Here is an 18,493-nt window from a genome sequence, read left to right as displayed (position 1 = left end):
GAATTATTTTCTTGCTCAGAAGGAACTTAAAATGTATGGAATGTTTAGGGAGACACTGTAGAGAAAAAGGAAACATTTAGTCAGAGTCTTAACATAACTAACGTGTTTGTGGACATGGGCTTTGTTTGCTGAACAACCTTGTTGGAAAAGATAAGATAAGATCTTCATTCCCTCCAAACACAGAATTTTTAATGGATGAGTTGGAGACAGCCCAGAGCATAACAGTGCAGTAAGTAATTTGCATTGTAGAAGGAAGAGCTAAATTGATATGACAGAGAATAATAATCCTAAACAAACAAGTTTTTAGAGCATGCTGAAAAAATTATAAAGTTAAAATGCAGCCTTGTAAAAAAATCACTGCTTTCTTCAATTCAGTAATTTTTAATGTCTGATGTGATGTATCTGTTGATACTTACGCACAAGAAGAAATAGTGTAATTCAGTATTTAAGAATTAATACGGTGACCTTAATCACTGCTTCTACAAGACACAATTTTGCAGAAAGAATTTTGAAAATATGAAGATTTTTACTTTTTTTACTCTTTACTTATGTTTTACATACACACTGTTCCACTAGCAAAAATATCTTTCAAAAATTAGATTTCATAAGTAAATCTTCAGGGAGTTTGGGGGTTTTTTTGTCTGTAAATACGTGAACTCAAATTTGAGCATGTCTTAAATTTAATGACTTGTGGTTGTTGTCTATAAGATCCATGCAGCCAATCTTCAGAGTTTTTATGTTAAGTTCTGGGTCCAGAAATGCCATAAGGTGTGTAATTTGTCTTCATGAAGACTTGGAATAAGTATAACTCTTTGGTTGACTTTCCTCCTCACACTTCCTTTCCTCTGGGGGTGGGAGGATAGAACCAGAAACATCACTGCTTGCCTGACCCACAAAAGCTTGAGGTTTTAGTTAGGATTTTGGATAGGTTTCTTAATATATTCAGACATTTGGCATGTCATCATGAGGAGTCTGTGCCAGTACCCTTATACTTTTTCTGCAAGTGAATTTCCGTGTTCCAAAGAGCAAGCAGATGGCAAAAGGGATTATTTACTGACTATGCTGTATATCAATTTTCTATGAGCAAAATTCAACAAAACTGATATAACTTCTGTTGGGTGATATTTTAGAAGAACAGAAAAGCAATTTTTAAAATTAGTGTTTGTTAGGTAAGCATTTTTTCCACTTCAAAGTTTTTTTATATTGCTTCCTCCAAAATTTTGAGGTATTTCTTTTCAAGCTGAGACCAGACAAGACATATAGTGACAGAGCAGGAAGGGCTGGCAGTCAGAAAAGCTAAGTGAGTCCTATACCTTTGAGTGGAAACCAAGGTCAGGAAGGAGGTAGTTAAGAGTTTGTGACTGTCCCAAAGTTTCAGAATCAGGAACTACACTAATTCCGTGTTAACTGCTTCTCAAAATACGTGTACAATCCTACAGGGAATCAGTGAATGCAGGGCTCAGGGGAGAAGTAGGAAAAGCTTGCTCACATTTTTAATTATTTAATCTTCTGCTGGATAGCAGCAGCTGGGTGTCCAGAACTCTTATTCTGAAAGGAGAAAAAGAACAAAGGAGAGGATGGAAAACAAAGCACTGTGTGCAGTATCCTGAGCACAGGATGTCTGTCTGGGATAAAGATGGTGGGATGTGAGAAGCAGGTGATGTACTTTCTGTTAGAGGAAGTGGTGATTTAGGTGAGGGAATAGGCCCAATAGTATTAGGTGATGTTCTACCAATTCTAACAGCTAGAAATACAGTATGACATTAGCAAATAAATTGGGATGGTCTAGAAATTGTGCAATTTACTTAATTAGATCAGATTTATAGAATTTAAGCTAATATTAGAAGTCCCCATGCTAAGCAATTATTTATCAAATCATAGAATCATTTAGTTTGGAAAAAACCTTTAGAATCATGGAGTGCAACCATTAACCTAATGCTGGCAAGTCGACCACTAAACCATGTTTCTTAGTGCCACATCCATGTATCCTTAAATACCTCCAAGGATGGTGACTTCATTCCTTCCCTGGCCAGCCTGTTCCAAATCTTGATAACCCTTTTGGTGAAGAAATTTTTCCTAGTGTCCAATCTAAACCACCCTTGGTGAACTTGAGGCCATTTCCTCTTGTCGTGTCATTTAACTACCTAAGAGAAGAGACCAACATCCACCACACTAACCTCCTTTCAGGTAGTTGGGGAGAAACTAAGTAACTTGGGAAAATTCTTGTCCTACTTAAATGTGATTTGTTTTTGTGTTTTGATGTGGTTTTTGTTTTTCTCCAGATTTTGTAATTGAAATTTGGTGTAAAAATGGGAATTCTCTGTCTTGTATTGGAACTGGCGTACAGTTAAGTAACTTAACTCAGTATTTTGGCTCTAAATTTTTCCTTGTTATTTCAACTCACTTAGATTTAGACTAATTTACCCATTGATAGAGCAAGTGAAAAAGAAATCTCTCAAACCAGATTTAACCAAGTAAGAATTAAATTTCTGGATGGAAGACATTAAATCTGTATACTGACCTGAGTTCCTTCATGATAAACATCATTAAGCAATGGCTCTGTGAGTTGATGAGGTAATAACTTTAACCACAGTTCTGCTTTGTTTTAATCCCTATGAAGAGAAACTGCTTACTGATCATCCTTTTTTTTTTCCAGAAGACTTTTCATGACAGTAACTGGATGTTTTAAGTTACACTTGTTTAGGTGTTTTGACCCCAAGCCCATACATTAACTCAGACTGTCTGAGAACTAGGTATGGTAATGCAAATGGCCGTTGCCTGTCAAGCCTCCAAACTGTGGCTTCTGTTTTTCAGCAAGAAATTAATTTTAGACTTCTGTTTGTTTTTTCTTTTTAATAACCCATTCTTTACCCATATTTGATGTATTTGAACTGCAGAAATCTTTATGAACACAGCCTAGGTACTTTCATACAAGTTTTAAATTGAATAGCTACAAAAGAACAGCTGAAAAGTGGAAATGTCAGTAACAAATAATTTTCTGAGTATTTTTGTTGATGTTAGTTGGAGTTTACATATAATGAAATCGAAAAAATGGCTCTGTAGGCCAGGAAGAAAGGATCCACAAACATAAGACATTGCATGACTGTTTTGGAAGAAATCTGAGGACATCAAAATATCTGCTGCATAGAGGAGAGTGCAGATGAGATGCTGTTTTCACTTGGACTGCTGAGATTCAAAATAATTTATCCCAGAAAAGATTATTAATGAACTATCAAGTAACATCTTTATCTCTTTTTTAAACCTCTGTTTTATAAGAGGAGAGTGGCCTATGGTGAGAAAGCCTGGCTTTCCTTTCATAGCTGGTGATTGTTCATCCACACTGAATTACAGTTGAAAGGTTAAATACTATTATGGTTGCTTTTAGCCAGTTGATTTAAATGTCTCTTGTATAATTTTTGTTCAGATTTTGAAATGCTTGCCTGAGCAAGCAAGCTGTCATAAGCCTTACTGCAGAGCTGAGGTTATTTCTGATTTGACCAGTAGGTTTTGAAATTGCAGTAACACAGAAAGCAGCTCTGAATGTGCATCCAAATGTAACAGAAGGTTTTTGATAGTAGAAGGTTTTTTTGTCTTAAGCACTTACTTGTAGACTGAGGATTTGCTGGCATAAACTGCCAGGGATCAATCAGTGCTGGTTATTTGTATTCTTTGAGAATTTTGTGGGAAAAAAATAGAGGTCACCTAGTGATGAGATAACGTCATCTATGTGTTCAAATCCTGTGCCAAATATCTTTTAATACAGCATATAAATAGGACATAGTAGATCTATATGGATTTGAATGATGCCTAAATGAATAGAGTAGTGGGACTGTGAAAAACAAAAAAGCCTATTGCCTCAGTATTCTGCTGAAGGTTTTATTCTTAAAATATTTATCTTCCACAAAACTGTTGGTATAAAATACTGTCAGTTTTCAACGTTGTCCCTTCTCTTTTTTGATCTTTGTTTTTTTCTAAGTTGTCCCTTCTCCTTCTTGATCTTTGTTTTTTTTCTCATTTAATTTGCTGAAGTGGTTAAGTAGGGTAGATTGTGGCTTCCTTCTCTGCTGGATTTTTGAAACTCATTTCTGTCACTATTAGGTTATGCAATTCATAAACAGCATTAGCTAAAGTTTCCAGACTTACTTCATCTTTAGATTTAGAAAAAAATTAGGTTTATATCTAAGACAATGTTAACAGTGAATGTTTCAAGTGTGCATATTCAAAGTCTACCAATTCAGATATTTAACTGTCAATTAAACCTCTTCTTTGCAGGCCATTTTATTCCTCATCTGTTGAAAAAAAACCAACTGATAGACAATTCTATTTTATCTATGCCCCTGGCAGTTCTTATTTCTCTTTACTCTAACTCTAATGCTGATTTGCAGTAATAAAACCCCTTAACCCTCCCCCTATTTGAGGTTGAAGATGCATATTTGCATCAGACAATTAAGGAAGAAAAGTGTAAACCTTTAATAGTGTTTCCCGATCCTTAAGGCCTCAGACATTCTTAAACACATTTTAGATGACTCTTTAATATGAAAAATCACAGTTCTGTTTCTACAGTCAAGTCTAGCCTTTCTAGGAGAGAAAGGAGCATTAAGATTTTTTTTTTTTATAATGACAGCCTTAGTGGTTTGTGCATTTAAAATGTTATTTTAAATTTAAATAGAAGCTAATAATAGAAACACATAACATTTCTGAAAGCTTGCTGAATATTTGTTACACTGTTCACCTGTAGCTTGTTTTGTTCCTTCTTGCATGCAAAACTACACAATGCAAGTACCTCTGGTTTAGTTGTGTCTCATATTTCATCTCATTCTGGTCACTGGCTTGGGCTGACTGGAGATGTAAGACGTGAGAAATTTTTGGTTTCTTCTCTCATAAATATATATGAGTACTGTTCTGTGAGTACAGTAATAATGTGTTCATCTTTTCTCTAAAATAACAGATTCTATAGCAGGTACACCTATTATTTGCAAACTTTCTAGAGCCATGTCTGCACAAATCATATTACCTCTTAAAGACAGTGCAATTGTAGCAGAAAACTTCAATACGTTTGTCATGGCTAATAGGTTCTTTTTAATTTGTGCAGTGTTTCTAATTTTGTATTCTTTCAGATATGAGAAATTATTATTTCACTAGGCAAAATATAAATTCTAAGTTACAGCGAAAACATTTCTTTGATATCTAATTTTCAATCTTTTTTTTTTTCTTCTTTTTCTGGGAAGTAGTTATACTGAATTTAGTACTTTCAATATGAGAGAGGGCAGTGACTCCATATGAATTGTTATTTCTGCAGAATTCCTTCATTGACTTTTCCATGTGACATAATGTTAGTTACTAACAAGGACTAAATAAGTTAAAGAGCAGTAGCATTTGTACGCTTTTGTATCCATGGCTGTGTGTCAGTGACCTGCTTTAGTAGTAACTACCGCATTCCTTTCCTTTACTGCTTGTCCTGAAGGCCAAGTAAAGGAGAGAAGGTCATGTTCCATGTACTCTTACCAGTCTTACTATTTTTACAGTTGAGTTAGACATACATACAAGCATGCATCTCTGCTTGGAGCGTGCTTACATGCCATACACAAAGTATTTGCAAGTGCTAGTAAGGGCTTCAAATATTTTGTCAGAGTCCTGGGTACAAGGAATTTTATGCTGTTTGCTAAACCTTAAGAGTGTACAACTGGTTCTCCAATTCTTAAGTAATAGTGGAGCCTTTGTTCTTTTAGACTGTGTGACACAGTATTTGTGCCCAATAGCATCTTCTTCTCAAATTCACTTTGCCATCCTGGTAACAAGCTCATTCATGTGTTAGGTATAGCATACTCTGATCTTAGTTCCTGTGCTGAGATCTTGCCAGTGTTTCACCACTACCTCTAGCTGAGGTGGCATTTACACAGGTGCATGAAGATATAAAATATCTTTAAAGGGAAAAAATCCATCTCAGAGTTGCTTTTTGCCCTGTGGGATGGCCTTAGCCAGAGTAACCAGGCTTTTAATAGGAGCAAATTTATCTGGTTTGTTTTTGGAATTTACTGTTTTGTCAGCAACTGCTGCCGAAAAGGGGCCAATGCTTTCAAATTTGGACGTAAAAGTTAGGTATGCAAAAAAGTATTATGATTCTTAATAGCTAATGGTATTGTTAAACATCTGTTCGTGAAATCATTGGACAAAATTATTCTTTGACATAATATCAGTGAGTTGCTTGATAGCAAACTTGGCTCAGTTTTTCAGTGCTCTTTCCTGACCCACCAGGCACGGATGTCTGGTTTTGGGTAGGCCTAACTCTGCGCCTTCTCTCCCATTATTTATATGCTGCTGAAGTAGTTTACATTCAGTGAGAATCAGTTTTTATTCCAGTTGTTTGCCACACTTTATACCCGTGGCCTTGAGTTTTGGTCTGGCCTTGAGTTCTGCTACTTCTGCTATATGCTACCCAATAGTTGTTTTATGCCTAGGTTATTACAGAAAGGTTCTCACTTATCTGTAGTGGGAGTTTGGTTGCTAGAATGTGTTGGGTGTTACTGTAATTCCTCTAACATTTCAGCTAAAATATTGTATGTTATCTACTTACTATTTAAAGGTAGTGTTGTGCTGAATTTCAGTCTCAGAAAGCAGCAACAGTCTGAATTGGAGTGAATAGGATTTTTAAGTTTTTTAGTTTTAGCCTCTTAATCAGAATTGAGAAATTGCAAAATAAAATGCCTTTGAGCATTTTTTGCATATCTTTAAAAAAAAAATTAACTCAATGAATGGGTCACTTAGATTCATATAAGAATTTTGAGCATTGAGATATCTGCTCTGAGGTAGAATACCTAGACATGATAGGCAGAGACTACTGATTTTGTTTTGCAAGGGAAAAGTACCTACTTCTAGAACTAAAACGAGATATCAATAGCATTACAGGAAGATACTGTCTCTGGAAAATAAAGGAAGAATTTCTTTTTGTATTGTGCAGAATATTTATAATGGATTCCACAAACTAAACATCATGAGATACTTTGTTGTTGTACACAGTAAGTTTCAAAATAATTGTGTTGCCTGTTAAATTTCAGAGAAAAGCTTACATTTTCCTCATTAATGAGACTGGACCTCTTCAAACAAAGTAAATACCTGAAGTAAATGCTAGAGTACTGTTTTGCTCCAACACTTGATTGTTCAGTAGGATCATGTTTCATACTGAACTTGACTATTGTGGTAAAGTTGCTTTTTAAGTTTAAAGACTAATTTGTGAAAGGGTGTAGAAGTGCAGAATGTATGTCTTGTAGGAAGAAACTGTGTGGCTAATTAATCACTTGCCTTTGTGTCCTTAAGTCATGCCACTCTATACCAGCTAGGTCACATTATCAAAACCTGTGGGGATTACATTGTCAAAGACTGCAGTACATAATAGCAAGATCATTGAATTGTTGTCTTGGTGCAAACTGCACCAAGTTTGAAGTTCATGTCTAAGCATTCTGTCCTCTTCACAGAAAATAATAGACCCAGCTTGTTATGATCCCTGAGTATTGTGATGAGGAGATACTTTGCAATGGGTTCTTGGGAATCTGTGCTACAGGAGGCAGCTATAAAGAAACTTTCAGAACCATCAGTTTAAAGAAAATGTCTGCTTTCCTTCAGTTTTTCAGTATAAGGAAGATTAGTTTTCTGGATTTGTGGATCATATAGTAGTTAATCTCACATCTTTTCTCAGGATTGTTTCTAACTCTGAGTATTCATATTATTCACCATTTCATGTGATAATAGGTCATGTATTGGGGAAGATGTTTAAAATCTTTTGTTTTCAGAATAAAAATTTGTAGAACAATTGTGAAAAAACACTTTTATTTGGGTGTGTTTAAGCTTTTAGCTAATGTAGCTAAAAACTTAAGCTTTAACCTTTAGGCCCTTAACATTTCATTAGAGCTATTTAGAATGCAAGAAGACTCACCTCAAGACTTTTTTCTTTTACCTCTTGTTTACTCTCACACTGAACTTGTGTTTAGCAAATATTTAGATTTAAATACCCATGCTTAATGGCAGATAGCTTTTGTAGCGCATTTTAGCAGCTGAAATCAGTACTTCCATTATTGTGGGCTGGTGTGACAAATGTCTATACTGCACTTGCAACCTCTGGCATGACAGTGGTAGTTAACTAGAGCCATTCTTTCCAGATTAATTTTCCTACTTCTGCATTTATACTAGTTTGTCATGTGATATATTTGGAATCTGAAATAATCTGCTTTGAATGTGTTTTAAAATGGGAATCTTTGCTGGTTGGCTATACGTGGTGTAAGAGATGTCAGTGAAAAGTGATGCTTGCAACCATGCTCCTCAAGCTGCTTCTTACTCCTTGTGGCGTATTTCAGTTTAAGAAAACTGGGGGGTTTTTGTGGCTGCTTAGCTCACATTGTAGCAGCGCATGAGTTAAAACTGAAACGTCATAGAAGTTCAGTTCACTCACACTATCATGTTATCAATGTCAGTGAACCAGGAGGAAGCAAGGAGTTCAGAGTTTATCTGAGTGTTAAAGTTTTAAACAAATTTTCCATGGTTCATCCCCAAAAAATGTATTCTGTGACTAAAGAAAATGATAAAAATGCATTTTTGTTGGCATAAATAGCTCTAGTAACCTTTTAATACTTGGTCTATGTTCTTTCCAGTAAAGAGTTGTAGTCTGATGATGCTTTTGATATGCAGTAAAGTTTTGATCTTACAGATTTTGATTATTTCCAATTTATGCGAATATTTCTGTAGAAATTGTCTGTAGCTGTTGTTTTCCTAGAAATTAATGTCTCTAGGTGTTAAAACTGAATTGTCTTGAAGCTGACTTCTAGCTTAACTTTTCTGTCTTAGTTTGAGATTTTTTAGTATAATTCTTTTTGACTGAAAAATTTGTTAGTACCTGCATGCGACTTTGAAAATACTGTCTTTAGAAGAAACTTGTTGGAAAATAAGCTCTTCAATGAGCAAATTGTTCTCTAAGCATCAGAGCTGATGAAACCTACTTACTGCTAGATTCATGCACTTTATCTTTCTCCTCCTTCCCTCTGCAGTGCCTCCCCTGTCTTCTACCTCTTTTGCTGGCCATGCAGCTGCACATGCCATGGCTGGGGTTGGAGCTGTGTACTGATTGACTGCTACCTTTTGGAGTGGTTAAGATGTGAGTCTTAATACCTGCCTTTTCTACATAGCAGATATGGATTTGGGTGTCTTCCACCAGCAGCTGGTTCTTTTGGGGTGGGATTACATTGTGACTTGAAGAAATTTGGTCTTGAGTCTGTTTTTAAATTTGAAAGGCGCTAGTCAGCAGATTTCAAAAGCAGTCAGCAGAGGGGAGTAATCAAGAACTTCTGTTAGAAGTAGAATAGTGAATTCTTGATAAACTGTTCTTTGGGAGAGGAATTGTAAAAGAGTTTCTGCTGCACAATACTTCTTTCCATGTTTTTTTCTCCACTAGTTTGCCTATGTATTTTCACTTGTAATTTAGCTTAGCTCTCTGTCCTCTCTGTTCTGTGTGGCCCCCAATCTGACAAGTGCACATGCTCCAGGGTAGAGATCATAGTGCTAGACCACTGAATGCAACCACAGCCTGAAGGCTGGCATGTGAGCACTGTACTGGGAAATACCATAAGAATAGAAAATTCTGGAAGCTGCTTTTGCCTGGAGGTTGGTGCAGATGACCTGAAGTCCCTTCCAACATCAGATATCTTGTGACCCTCTGATCCTATTCCTTCTTAGAGCAGATTGATCCAAATTTCACCAAACTTCCTGCTTTCATACATCACTGTATCTCCTGTTCAGGTTGACTAGTGCACCTTTCTCTTACTGAAGTGTCTGGGGGAGGATTTTGTATTTTCTTTTTACCTTATTTTAAGGCCATTTCGTTGCTACAGCTACTGACATACCAATTTTTTTTAAGTTTGTGGCCTTGAAACTGGAAGTCTTGATAAACTTAGGAGTGAATGTTGAGGAAGTTACTATATCTGCTTTGAAAATATTCTTGCCATTTTTTCTTTAAAATGTTTTAAATTCACTTTTGAGGTTTTCAGCCATATAGAAACATGACTTTAATAAAACTAAAAATAAAATAAATAATACATTGGAGGAATAGTTATATTGCAGGTTGTTTATAGATTGGCAAAATGTACATTCTTGCCAGGAATTAATAAAAGTTAGCCTACTTTACAGTAAGTTTACATCCAGAGCAAAAATAAGCTTTCTTCCTCTGGAAGCAAATAATATGGAAGATAGAGGTGTGATGTGATATTGTTCAGTTGACAGTAGATATGCGTGCCTGAAAGAGATTAGTTTCATTTCTGAACCCTTGAAGTTGGCCAAAAGTACTGTCTAGTCCCTTGGATAGAACCTGTGATGGGAGACTAATTAACTAAAAGATAATCTTTTACATAATAAGCGATAGATATGATCAGAAGTTTAATTAAAGTATAACTGCATGTTATAAAAATGATTTTAAAATTTGCTATGAATTTCAATTCCTCATTTATATTCACTGGTTCATTATCTGTAAAGGACCAATTTTATTGAGGCAAACAGTCTGACTGGAACTGATTTGACTTCTTAGATGTGTGGATTGTTTCAACAATTGTATGAGCTAGATCTTAAATAAAGATGTCAATTGGAATTACGATTTTTATAGTGCTATTTTTATGTGAAAAAAATTTTTTGCAATGTTTGTGAAAAATCAAGTTTAAAAATGTCAAATGGACGTCTTGTTTGTGTGGCTGCCATCTCATTGGCAGATTTTTCTCCACTGCTAAAGAACTCAAAAAGTTGCATATTTGACACACTTCTAGAACTTTATTGGCTGCTGTGCTTTACTGTGCAATCTAAGAAATAATCCAACTTAAAGAATTTAGTTGAGTACAAATACAGTTTACTGGGGTAGAGGAAATGCAGCCAAGCCTGTGACATCAGTGGACTGGGAGAGCAGTGCAGTGGTATAACTGGCTTCCAGTTATGGTGTAAGATGCTTTTGATTATGCACAAGGGAAGCATCCTTTTGAAGATACTGAAAGCAGAATTACGGTAGGCAGAAAAGCAAAAATAAAAGCCAGGAAACAAACTCAGGAGAGGAAATGGGAGAGATCTTGATGTATATAATGTAAAGATGTTTCCCATTCTGTAATTCAGAGAAATATCTTTGAGGTGTCACAGTCAAGCCTGTTTTTTATGATGTAATATATGGTCACCTCTTTTTCAGATCGAATCCAGTTACCCAGGAATATGATTGAAAACAGTATGTTTGAAGAGGAGCCTGATGTGGTTGACTTGGCAAAAGAGCCTTGTTTACATCCACTAGAGCCTGATGAAGCGGAATATGAACCAAGAAGCTCCCGTCTCTTGGTGCGTGGCCTTGGAGAGCATGAAATGGATGATGACGAAGAGGATTATGAGTCATCAGCAAAATTGTTGGGGATGTCCTTCATGAACAGAAGCTCGGGTCTGCAGAATAACATGTCTGTATATAGGCAAAATCCAAATGGATCATGCTCATTGCCCTCTACGAGGACCATGGTGGTTTGCACAGTTGTTTTTGTGATTGCATTTTCATTAATAATAGTGATTTATCTTCTTCCCAAGTGTACATTTACCAAAGAAGGCTGCCATAAAAAAAACCATACAATGGAACTAATATACCCTTTGGCAACCAATGGAAAACTATTTCCATGGGCAAAAATTAGGCTTCCTCCTGATGTTGTACCACTGCATTATGATCTTGTCTTGCAGCCAGATTTAACTACTCTGAAATTTTCAGGCTCTGTAAAAATAATGGTCAACATCCTCCATGTAACTCAGAAGATTGTACTTCACAGCTCAGGACTTAATATCACCAAGGCAACAATTACTTCAGCACAAGGGCATCAAGCAAAGCCAGTTGAATTCCTGGAATATCCATTGCATGACCAGATTGCACTTATGGCTCCGGATGCTCTCCTTGTAGGACAGAATTATACTGTCAACATGGAATATTCATCTAACTTATCAGACACCTACTATGGATTCTACAAAATTTCTTACAAGGATGAGAACTCTAAGCAAAGGTATGCCCACTAATACAGCTGCTCTGTTTTGTCACTTCTGGATTATTTTTTGATAATAGAAGTAAAAAGGTTGCTTCTTTATTGGACATTTTATGCAACTTATTCCTGTTGAGAAAGATCAGTCTTTAATCTCTTGATTAATCTACCTGAAAAATGTCTTTCATGGATGAGTTTCTTAAGTCAGGGCAGCCTCTCATATGGTGAAATATACTTCAGTGTGGAGGTTGTAGGTAGTTGTAGTGTGGCTTTTTTGGTTTGTTAAATTTTTAGTTTCTCACTTTGGAAATTCTTCCCACATTTTTTGAGACTTTGAGCCTCAGGACAGGGACTGAGGATAGTCCTGTCATCATATGAAGAGGCCAGGTTCAGGACCAGAGGAACCCAGTGGGGTCCAAAGGGATGCATCACACAATCCTATGGCAGCTGGGAGATGTCATTGCCAAGACACTCTCAGTCATATGTGAAAAAGTCATGGCAGTCAGGCAAAGTCTCAGGTGACTGGAGAAAGGGGAAGCATCACACATTTTTTACAAAGAGTAAATTAGTGCTTTTTATCAAGAAGATTATTGAAAATTGGCCCTTGCTCTCTGCTTCAAATGGGCCTTATGCTGGTCATGTAGTTAAGAGTGTTCTTGCCTTTGTGGGCAAGTAACTATCCATGCAGATCTTCTAGAAACAGTATGGTGCAATAAAAAAGAGACAGAAAAAGCAGTGTAGGTCGGCTAAGCAACTTATTGCAAGCATTAAAAAAACATGCATTCCAGTGAAGTTAGCAGGCATAAGAGTGGAGTGGGTGTAGAAGGCAAAAATCACCTAAATGACTGAAACTCAGTGGGTTTTTTTGCTATTCTGATGTAGCTGCAGCTTTCTTTTCTTTTTGCATTTACTGTAGTAGAAAGAGAATGCATAATTGTTCACAGAGAAAAAATATGATCTGTGAGTTATTTTTTGAGGTTTTGTCCCCCTCCAGTCCAGTGCTACCTGCTTTTGTTCAGGAACAGGATGTAACACGTTTTAACCTGTATGTTTTTCAGTTAGTACTTTTCAGATAACTCTCCAGTGATTTCATCATTTCCGTTGCCTTGTCTGCCTCTTCTTTTTGCAGGGGCATTGTCTCTGTGTGCCTGTTGTCTGTGGTTTTATGAATGCAGACTACTCTGATTACCTCTTTTGTTACTGCACTATATGTATAAAACGCAAACTATCCAGCTGATTTTGCAAGAAAATATTTTTTCTTTAGTTTAGTTTTACTTTGTTTCGGATATTTTTTTATATCGTCACAAAAGTGTAGAATTACCAAATGGCAAAATAACTCACTTAAGTGGTTGCCAAGAGCAAAATAAAAAATAAATAAATCGGGCTTTATTTCTATTTTTATGCGGAATGGTTTTTTATTCTTTGGTTTCTTCTGAACAATCTTGGGGTGAAACTGCATTGATTTATCAAGGGGAAGGAAAGACTAAGACATTGAAAGCAGGCATGGCAGTTTAATCTTGTGATTTGTCAGCACTGTGGCTTCTCAGAAAAGCTGTATATCTGAAAATGTTCGAATCGTGGTGCAGAAGAAATAAACCCAAACACTTGTGGGTAGCTTTGCAGTACGTTATAAAGAAAAGCAAGGGAAAAAAAGCACAGTTTGTACCATCTTCTCTGTTTTGCTCCAGTAAATATTTCAGTTAATAGACCTGTTGAACTCTGTGTTGTCTTGCAGGTGCAGAAGTCAGGGATGCTCTCCATCAAAAACCATAATTTCCATGGCTAGTTAGTATAAAAACAGTGGAGAAGGAACGTAGACTCCTGAGAAGTCTTCCTGTGATACGAATAGCTGTTGGATTAGAGACAAAAGAGTGCATTAACTTGGACGGAATCTATCTACTAGCCAGCACAGGGAGCAGGCAAGCAGTTAGATGAACTGTGGAACATCTGCAGGAAATGGCCTGGCAATTAGATGAAAATGCTTCCTTGCAGTCCTATCTACTGCAGAGGTTTCCAAACCCTTACTTAGTAGGCATGCTCACTAATTTAATTTTTCAATCTTTTTCTTCTCTCTCTCTGGAAACTGACTGGCTTACATTTTGGCAATTGTTTTGTAAGTGTGTTATTCCAGGTGCATTCTTCTTTGTTCAGAAAGCAAAAAATAGCCAAGAAGATTGCTCCTCAAATAAGTACGTTACTGAATTTTAAAGAAAAAATTGTGAATTAAACATTTATTCTGAATAGCACAGCCTTGTCATCCACCGTTCAGAAAAACTGATTTAATGTTTGTGAGGGAAATAATTGTTCTATCCTAAATAAACTGACATTTGTGCTTTTAATAATTCTTATTTTGCTCTTCTCCGCTCTTCCCATTAGGTGGTTTGCAGCAACTCAGTTTGAGCCTCTGGCAGCAAGGTCTGTTTTTCCATGCTTTGATGAACCAGCACTTAAAGCTACTTTTTTAATCAAGATCGCAAGGGATGAGAAGCTTATCACTCTGTCAAATATGCCAAAGGTACCTGCTTTTTTGGGGGAATTTGAGTAAAGCTGCTGCCTAGGTAGTCTGTTTCAGTGGTTTTGACTGTGTTTTTATTGCAATAATGTCCAGGGGATTGACCTGAGTGGGTAAGCCATAAACTATATGATTTTATCAACTGTTTTGTTCTCAAAGACAGGAACTTTGTAGAGAAAACAACTGCTTAATGCATTGCGCAGTGTACCATGTTACTGACAGACAGTTGAATAACTCAAGGATTCCTGTTGAAATTAAATGAGCCATTATTTTGCAAAGGTTATGTTGTTGGTGACATTGGTCTCAGCAGCCCTTAAAATTTGCTTTTAAGTTTTCTGCGTTTGCTACTGCTGCACTTGTGCAGAGTACTTGAGTACCTTCAGCAGTAGTTTGTGTAACTAGCACCAGTGTATGTGAAAGATATGCCTGGTCTTGAGGGATGTGCTTCTGTGGCTAAATGAGGGGAGGTATATGAATACAGACAGAGTCTGCTCCAGAATGTGAATGAGGGATCTGACATTCCTTCAGCTAGAATTTTTCGGACAAAATCTTCTAAGAGCTTTGAGTATCTGAATTTCATGGTGGTATTTTATGCTATTACGCCTTTGGACAAACCTTTATGGAAGCCTAATTCATTTAGATACATGAGAAAGACAAACAGTACCTAGTCTGTATCTGAACTAGGTATTCTCTCATCAAAACATTACCACCATTTATCACCCAGCAGAAACTCAGTACTGACAATAGTCTAATCAGTAATGAGAAAATTACACCTTTGGTGTTGCTGGTACATTTATGGACACTGTACAGCTTGGGTTCCCAAAGCTGTCTGAAGCTCAGGTGCTAATGCAGATGCCTTGCTTTTGGAAACCAAGCTAATAATTTTCACAGTGTACGAACATTTATTTGGATTTGTAGTGATTCTTAGCAATTACAAGAAGAAATGGATTCTAGTGGACCGCTCTTCTGTTCTATGTAAACAGGAAACTCACTCACTCTCCTCTGCTAGGAGCTGGGCCAGTGGCTAAGGCATCTTTCAACAGCTTCTCAAGTTCTTGGTGTACAAAAAGTAGATGATGGTTTAGCACTGCTGCATACACCTACAATTAGCTCTGTTGGTCAGAGCAGGGTGCTAATAATGCCAAGGTTGTGTGTTAGAGCCCTGTTTGGGCCATTCACTTGGACTTTGATTCCATGGTCCTTGTAGGTTCCTTCCAAAGCAGAATGTTTTGTGATGTGTGCTGCAGACTTTGCTGTAATAATCATCTATACCTACATAAGCAAGAGATTTCAGAAGTCAGCCTTGTCAGCTAGTGTATGCATCACTAACTTGGCAATATGCAGTGTCTGATGTGGATTAAGGCTAGAAATAAACTGCGTATTTTGGGTCTGTGGAGCTACCTTTTGTCCTGTTCTTGGGGTGTTTTTTTTATTATTATTTGTCTGTTTTTAATGAGGGTAACTAATTTTTAAAGTAGTTTATCTGCAGCTGCAGAAGATTTCTTAAATAGACTGTCACCTCCTTATAAAACAAAAGCTGTAATATAGGCATAAATTTATGAATTCACTGGAGGAGTACAAAGATGGCATTCTGCTCATATGTAGCGGTCAGATTAAATTATTATAGTGATTATGCCTTCAGGTTTAAAAATCCATTTTCTCTTTAAGGCTGACAGTTACATTTTGTAGTGGTTTGAAAGCAAAACAAATGAGGGGCTCCAAGTCAGAGATACAATTTAATAGGAAAAAAAGGAAAGAAAGTAAAATAAAATAGACGCAATAATACAAAAGACCACTGACAGAGTCAGAATACAACCTGAGCAGAGTGATGGAAGCAGTCCAGATGAGGTGGTCTTCCTGAAGCAGTGATCCTGTAGAAAGGTCTGGTAGCTCGGGTCCTCTGGGAATCCGGTGGGTAAGCGCCCCTCTGGTGTTCAGAGTCTCAGCTTATATCCAGGCTGGAATGCTTGGTTCCTCCCTCTGGGCGGAGCATCTCACAATGGGATGGTGAGTCATGTGATAAGGCCTCATGGGCCCATTAATAGGAGGTAGTCCAGGAGGGGGTTATCTGTGAGCTGTGTAGCAAAGGTGCTGATGGGCCCATTAACAGAAGATAATCCAGAGTGGAGGAGGCAGGGAGCACTGCCTCACCTGGTTTCAACAGTTCATGAAGATGGTGATAGAATATACTTCAATCCAGGACACATTTTCAGTGACAGTTAAATGTCAAAACATTGTTTGGTTTCAAATGATCTTGTCTAAAACTAAGGTTATTGTTGTTGGTTTTTAAATGCTTGTGGGTTTGTCATATATGAAGTTCAGAATTTATAGACTGCCATCTCTCTCTCCAGACCTTTAGTATTCTGCACTATAGTCGTTTTAAACGTTTTTCTTTGTTCTTTTTGTATTTTATGTTTGCGAAGGAATACATAGAAAAGTACTTTAGGGCGTATAGCATGCTTTTCTAGGATTATTATTAAAGAAAACTGCACTAAAAGTAATTTGAGGTACAATATCTTCTTTCTGCATGGTATCTTACTGTATGCTCAGGAAACTGGGCAGACAGTTGCTTTTGTCAGTGTATGTTTAAGCTGGGCATGCTTTTGCTTTGAAGTAACTGAGATCTTAGGTTTTCCTGAGTTTTTAAAATGCATTCTCTTTTGATTAGTAAAAGCGCATTTGAGGAATATTTTGTTTGGTTTTGAAATAGTAAGGCTGTCTGGTTACCTAGTATTGCCGAGACTTACGGAAAGAGACAAATATTTAGTTCATGTAGCACCAGTATTTTTAGTAGGCTATACTGAACTACTGGTGTAGTTAGGTCTAGCCTAACACTCCCTTGAATTAATGCTGATCTCTGTTGACTTTGGATCATACTGGGACTTTAAATGCTAACAAAATTAGATTCATTTCTCCAACAGAGTTGTTGTTTGGTAATACTACATAATAAAACTGGAAAAATAATTTTTGTGTAAATAAGTGTAAATGTCTCTCATCTTCTTAAGTTTGTTTCATTGTTGTAAGTATCATCAATCCCACTGACATATAACAACAATGTAAAGATATTATATAAGATTGCCTATAAATTGTTCATAGCATAAAATAATTTTTTAAATGTTGATTTATTTTATGTCTTAGTGTTCTTTTGTCTGCATAAATAATACTTCGTTTCCCCTGTAGAAAGCTACTACACCTGTGACAAATGGAATTGTTCAGGATGAGTTTTTTGTGAGTTTGAAGATGAGCACCTATCTAGTAGCTTTTGTTGTTGCAGACTTGAAAAACATCAGCAGGGAAACTAATGGGACTCTGGTATGTGTTTCTTTCACTTTAATTCTACTTCACTTTTCCCAAGCTGACCAGGCTACTAAACAAACCAAAAAGATGCCCAAACCAACAAGCAAACTCTGTCTCTTTTAAATTTATTTATCTTCTTAGTTTCATTATACTCATCTTAGGTAGGGGACAAAAGCCATATGTTATAAAGTGGCTGAGGTGATACCAGGTTGAATATGCTTTTACAGCAAGGGGCTCTGCATCAGGTCTTGTTAACAGCAGAAGTTTACAAAATGTAAAATTCCTAAGAGCTTTCAGAGCTTAAAGCTTTAAACTCTCATTTTCACTGCTTCATCTGTGACTAGTAATGCCATGCAAACCAGGAGTTGTTCTGAGGATGTGAAGAAATGCGACAAGTTTCCAGGAACACCTACACATGGTTTCAAGCAATGCCACAAAAATTTTCTGTACCTGCCAAGGTAACACATCTAAAATCTCATGCCCTACAGTAAAGCAAATTTAGGCTGACTTTAAAACTGCATTTAATCACTTAAATACAATTATTTAATTTTGTTTTTCCAAAGGTTCCAAGCATGAAACAGTGGGTCCTGCTTGAGCTTTGTCCTTTACAAGGGTGTGGCATGTTTCTACAATGTGTGCAGTTAGAGAAACTAAAGAATAAACG

The 18,493-nt window shown here is 36.7% G+C and overlaps 1 protein-coding gene across 2 annotated transcripts in view; it reads left to right on the top strand.

Annotated features, from left to right (window-relative positions):
- LNPEP (leucyl and cystinyl aminopeptidase) overlaps nucleotides 1–18,493 on the top strand; it is a 52,199-nt gene that overhangs the window by 8,076 nt on the left and 25,630 nt on the right. The window contains exons 2-5 of one of the 2 annotated variants that reach the window (XM_066181545.1): nucleotides 9,036–9,142; nucleotides 11,204–12,044; nucleotides 14,397–14,535; nucleotides 17,713–17,844. In XM_066181545.1, coding sequence (XP_066037642.1) covers nucleotides 11,227–12,044; nucleotides 14,397–14,535; nucleotides 17,713–17,844 — 1,089 coding nt within the window. In that variant the 5' untranslated portion in view covers nucleotides 9,036–9,142; nucleotides 11,204–11,226. The remainder of the gene's footprint in view (nucleotides 1–9,035; nucleotides 9,143–11,203; nucleotides 12,045–14,396; nucleotides 14,536–17,712; nucleotides 17,845–18,493) is intronic. The other variant, XM_066181544.1, reaches the window with a different exon arrangement.

This window comes from Chamaea fasciata, unplaced genomic scaffold (assembly GCF_029207755.1).
Source record: "Chamaea fasciata isolate MVZ Bird 193981 ecotype frontalis unplaced genomic scaffold, bChaFas1.0.hap1 SCAF_4, whole genome shotgun sequence".
Lineage (NCBI taxonomy): Eukaryota > Metazoa > Chordata > Aves > Passeriformes > Sylviidae > Chamaea > Chamaea fasciata.
This window is presented reverse-complemented; position numbering and strand designations above follow the sequence as displayed.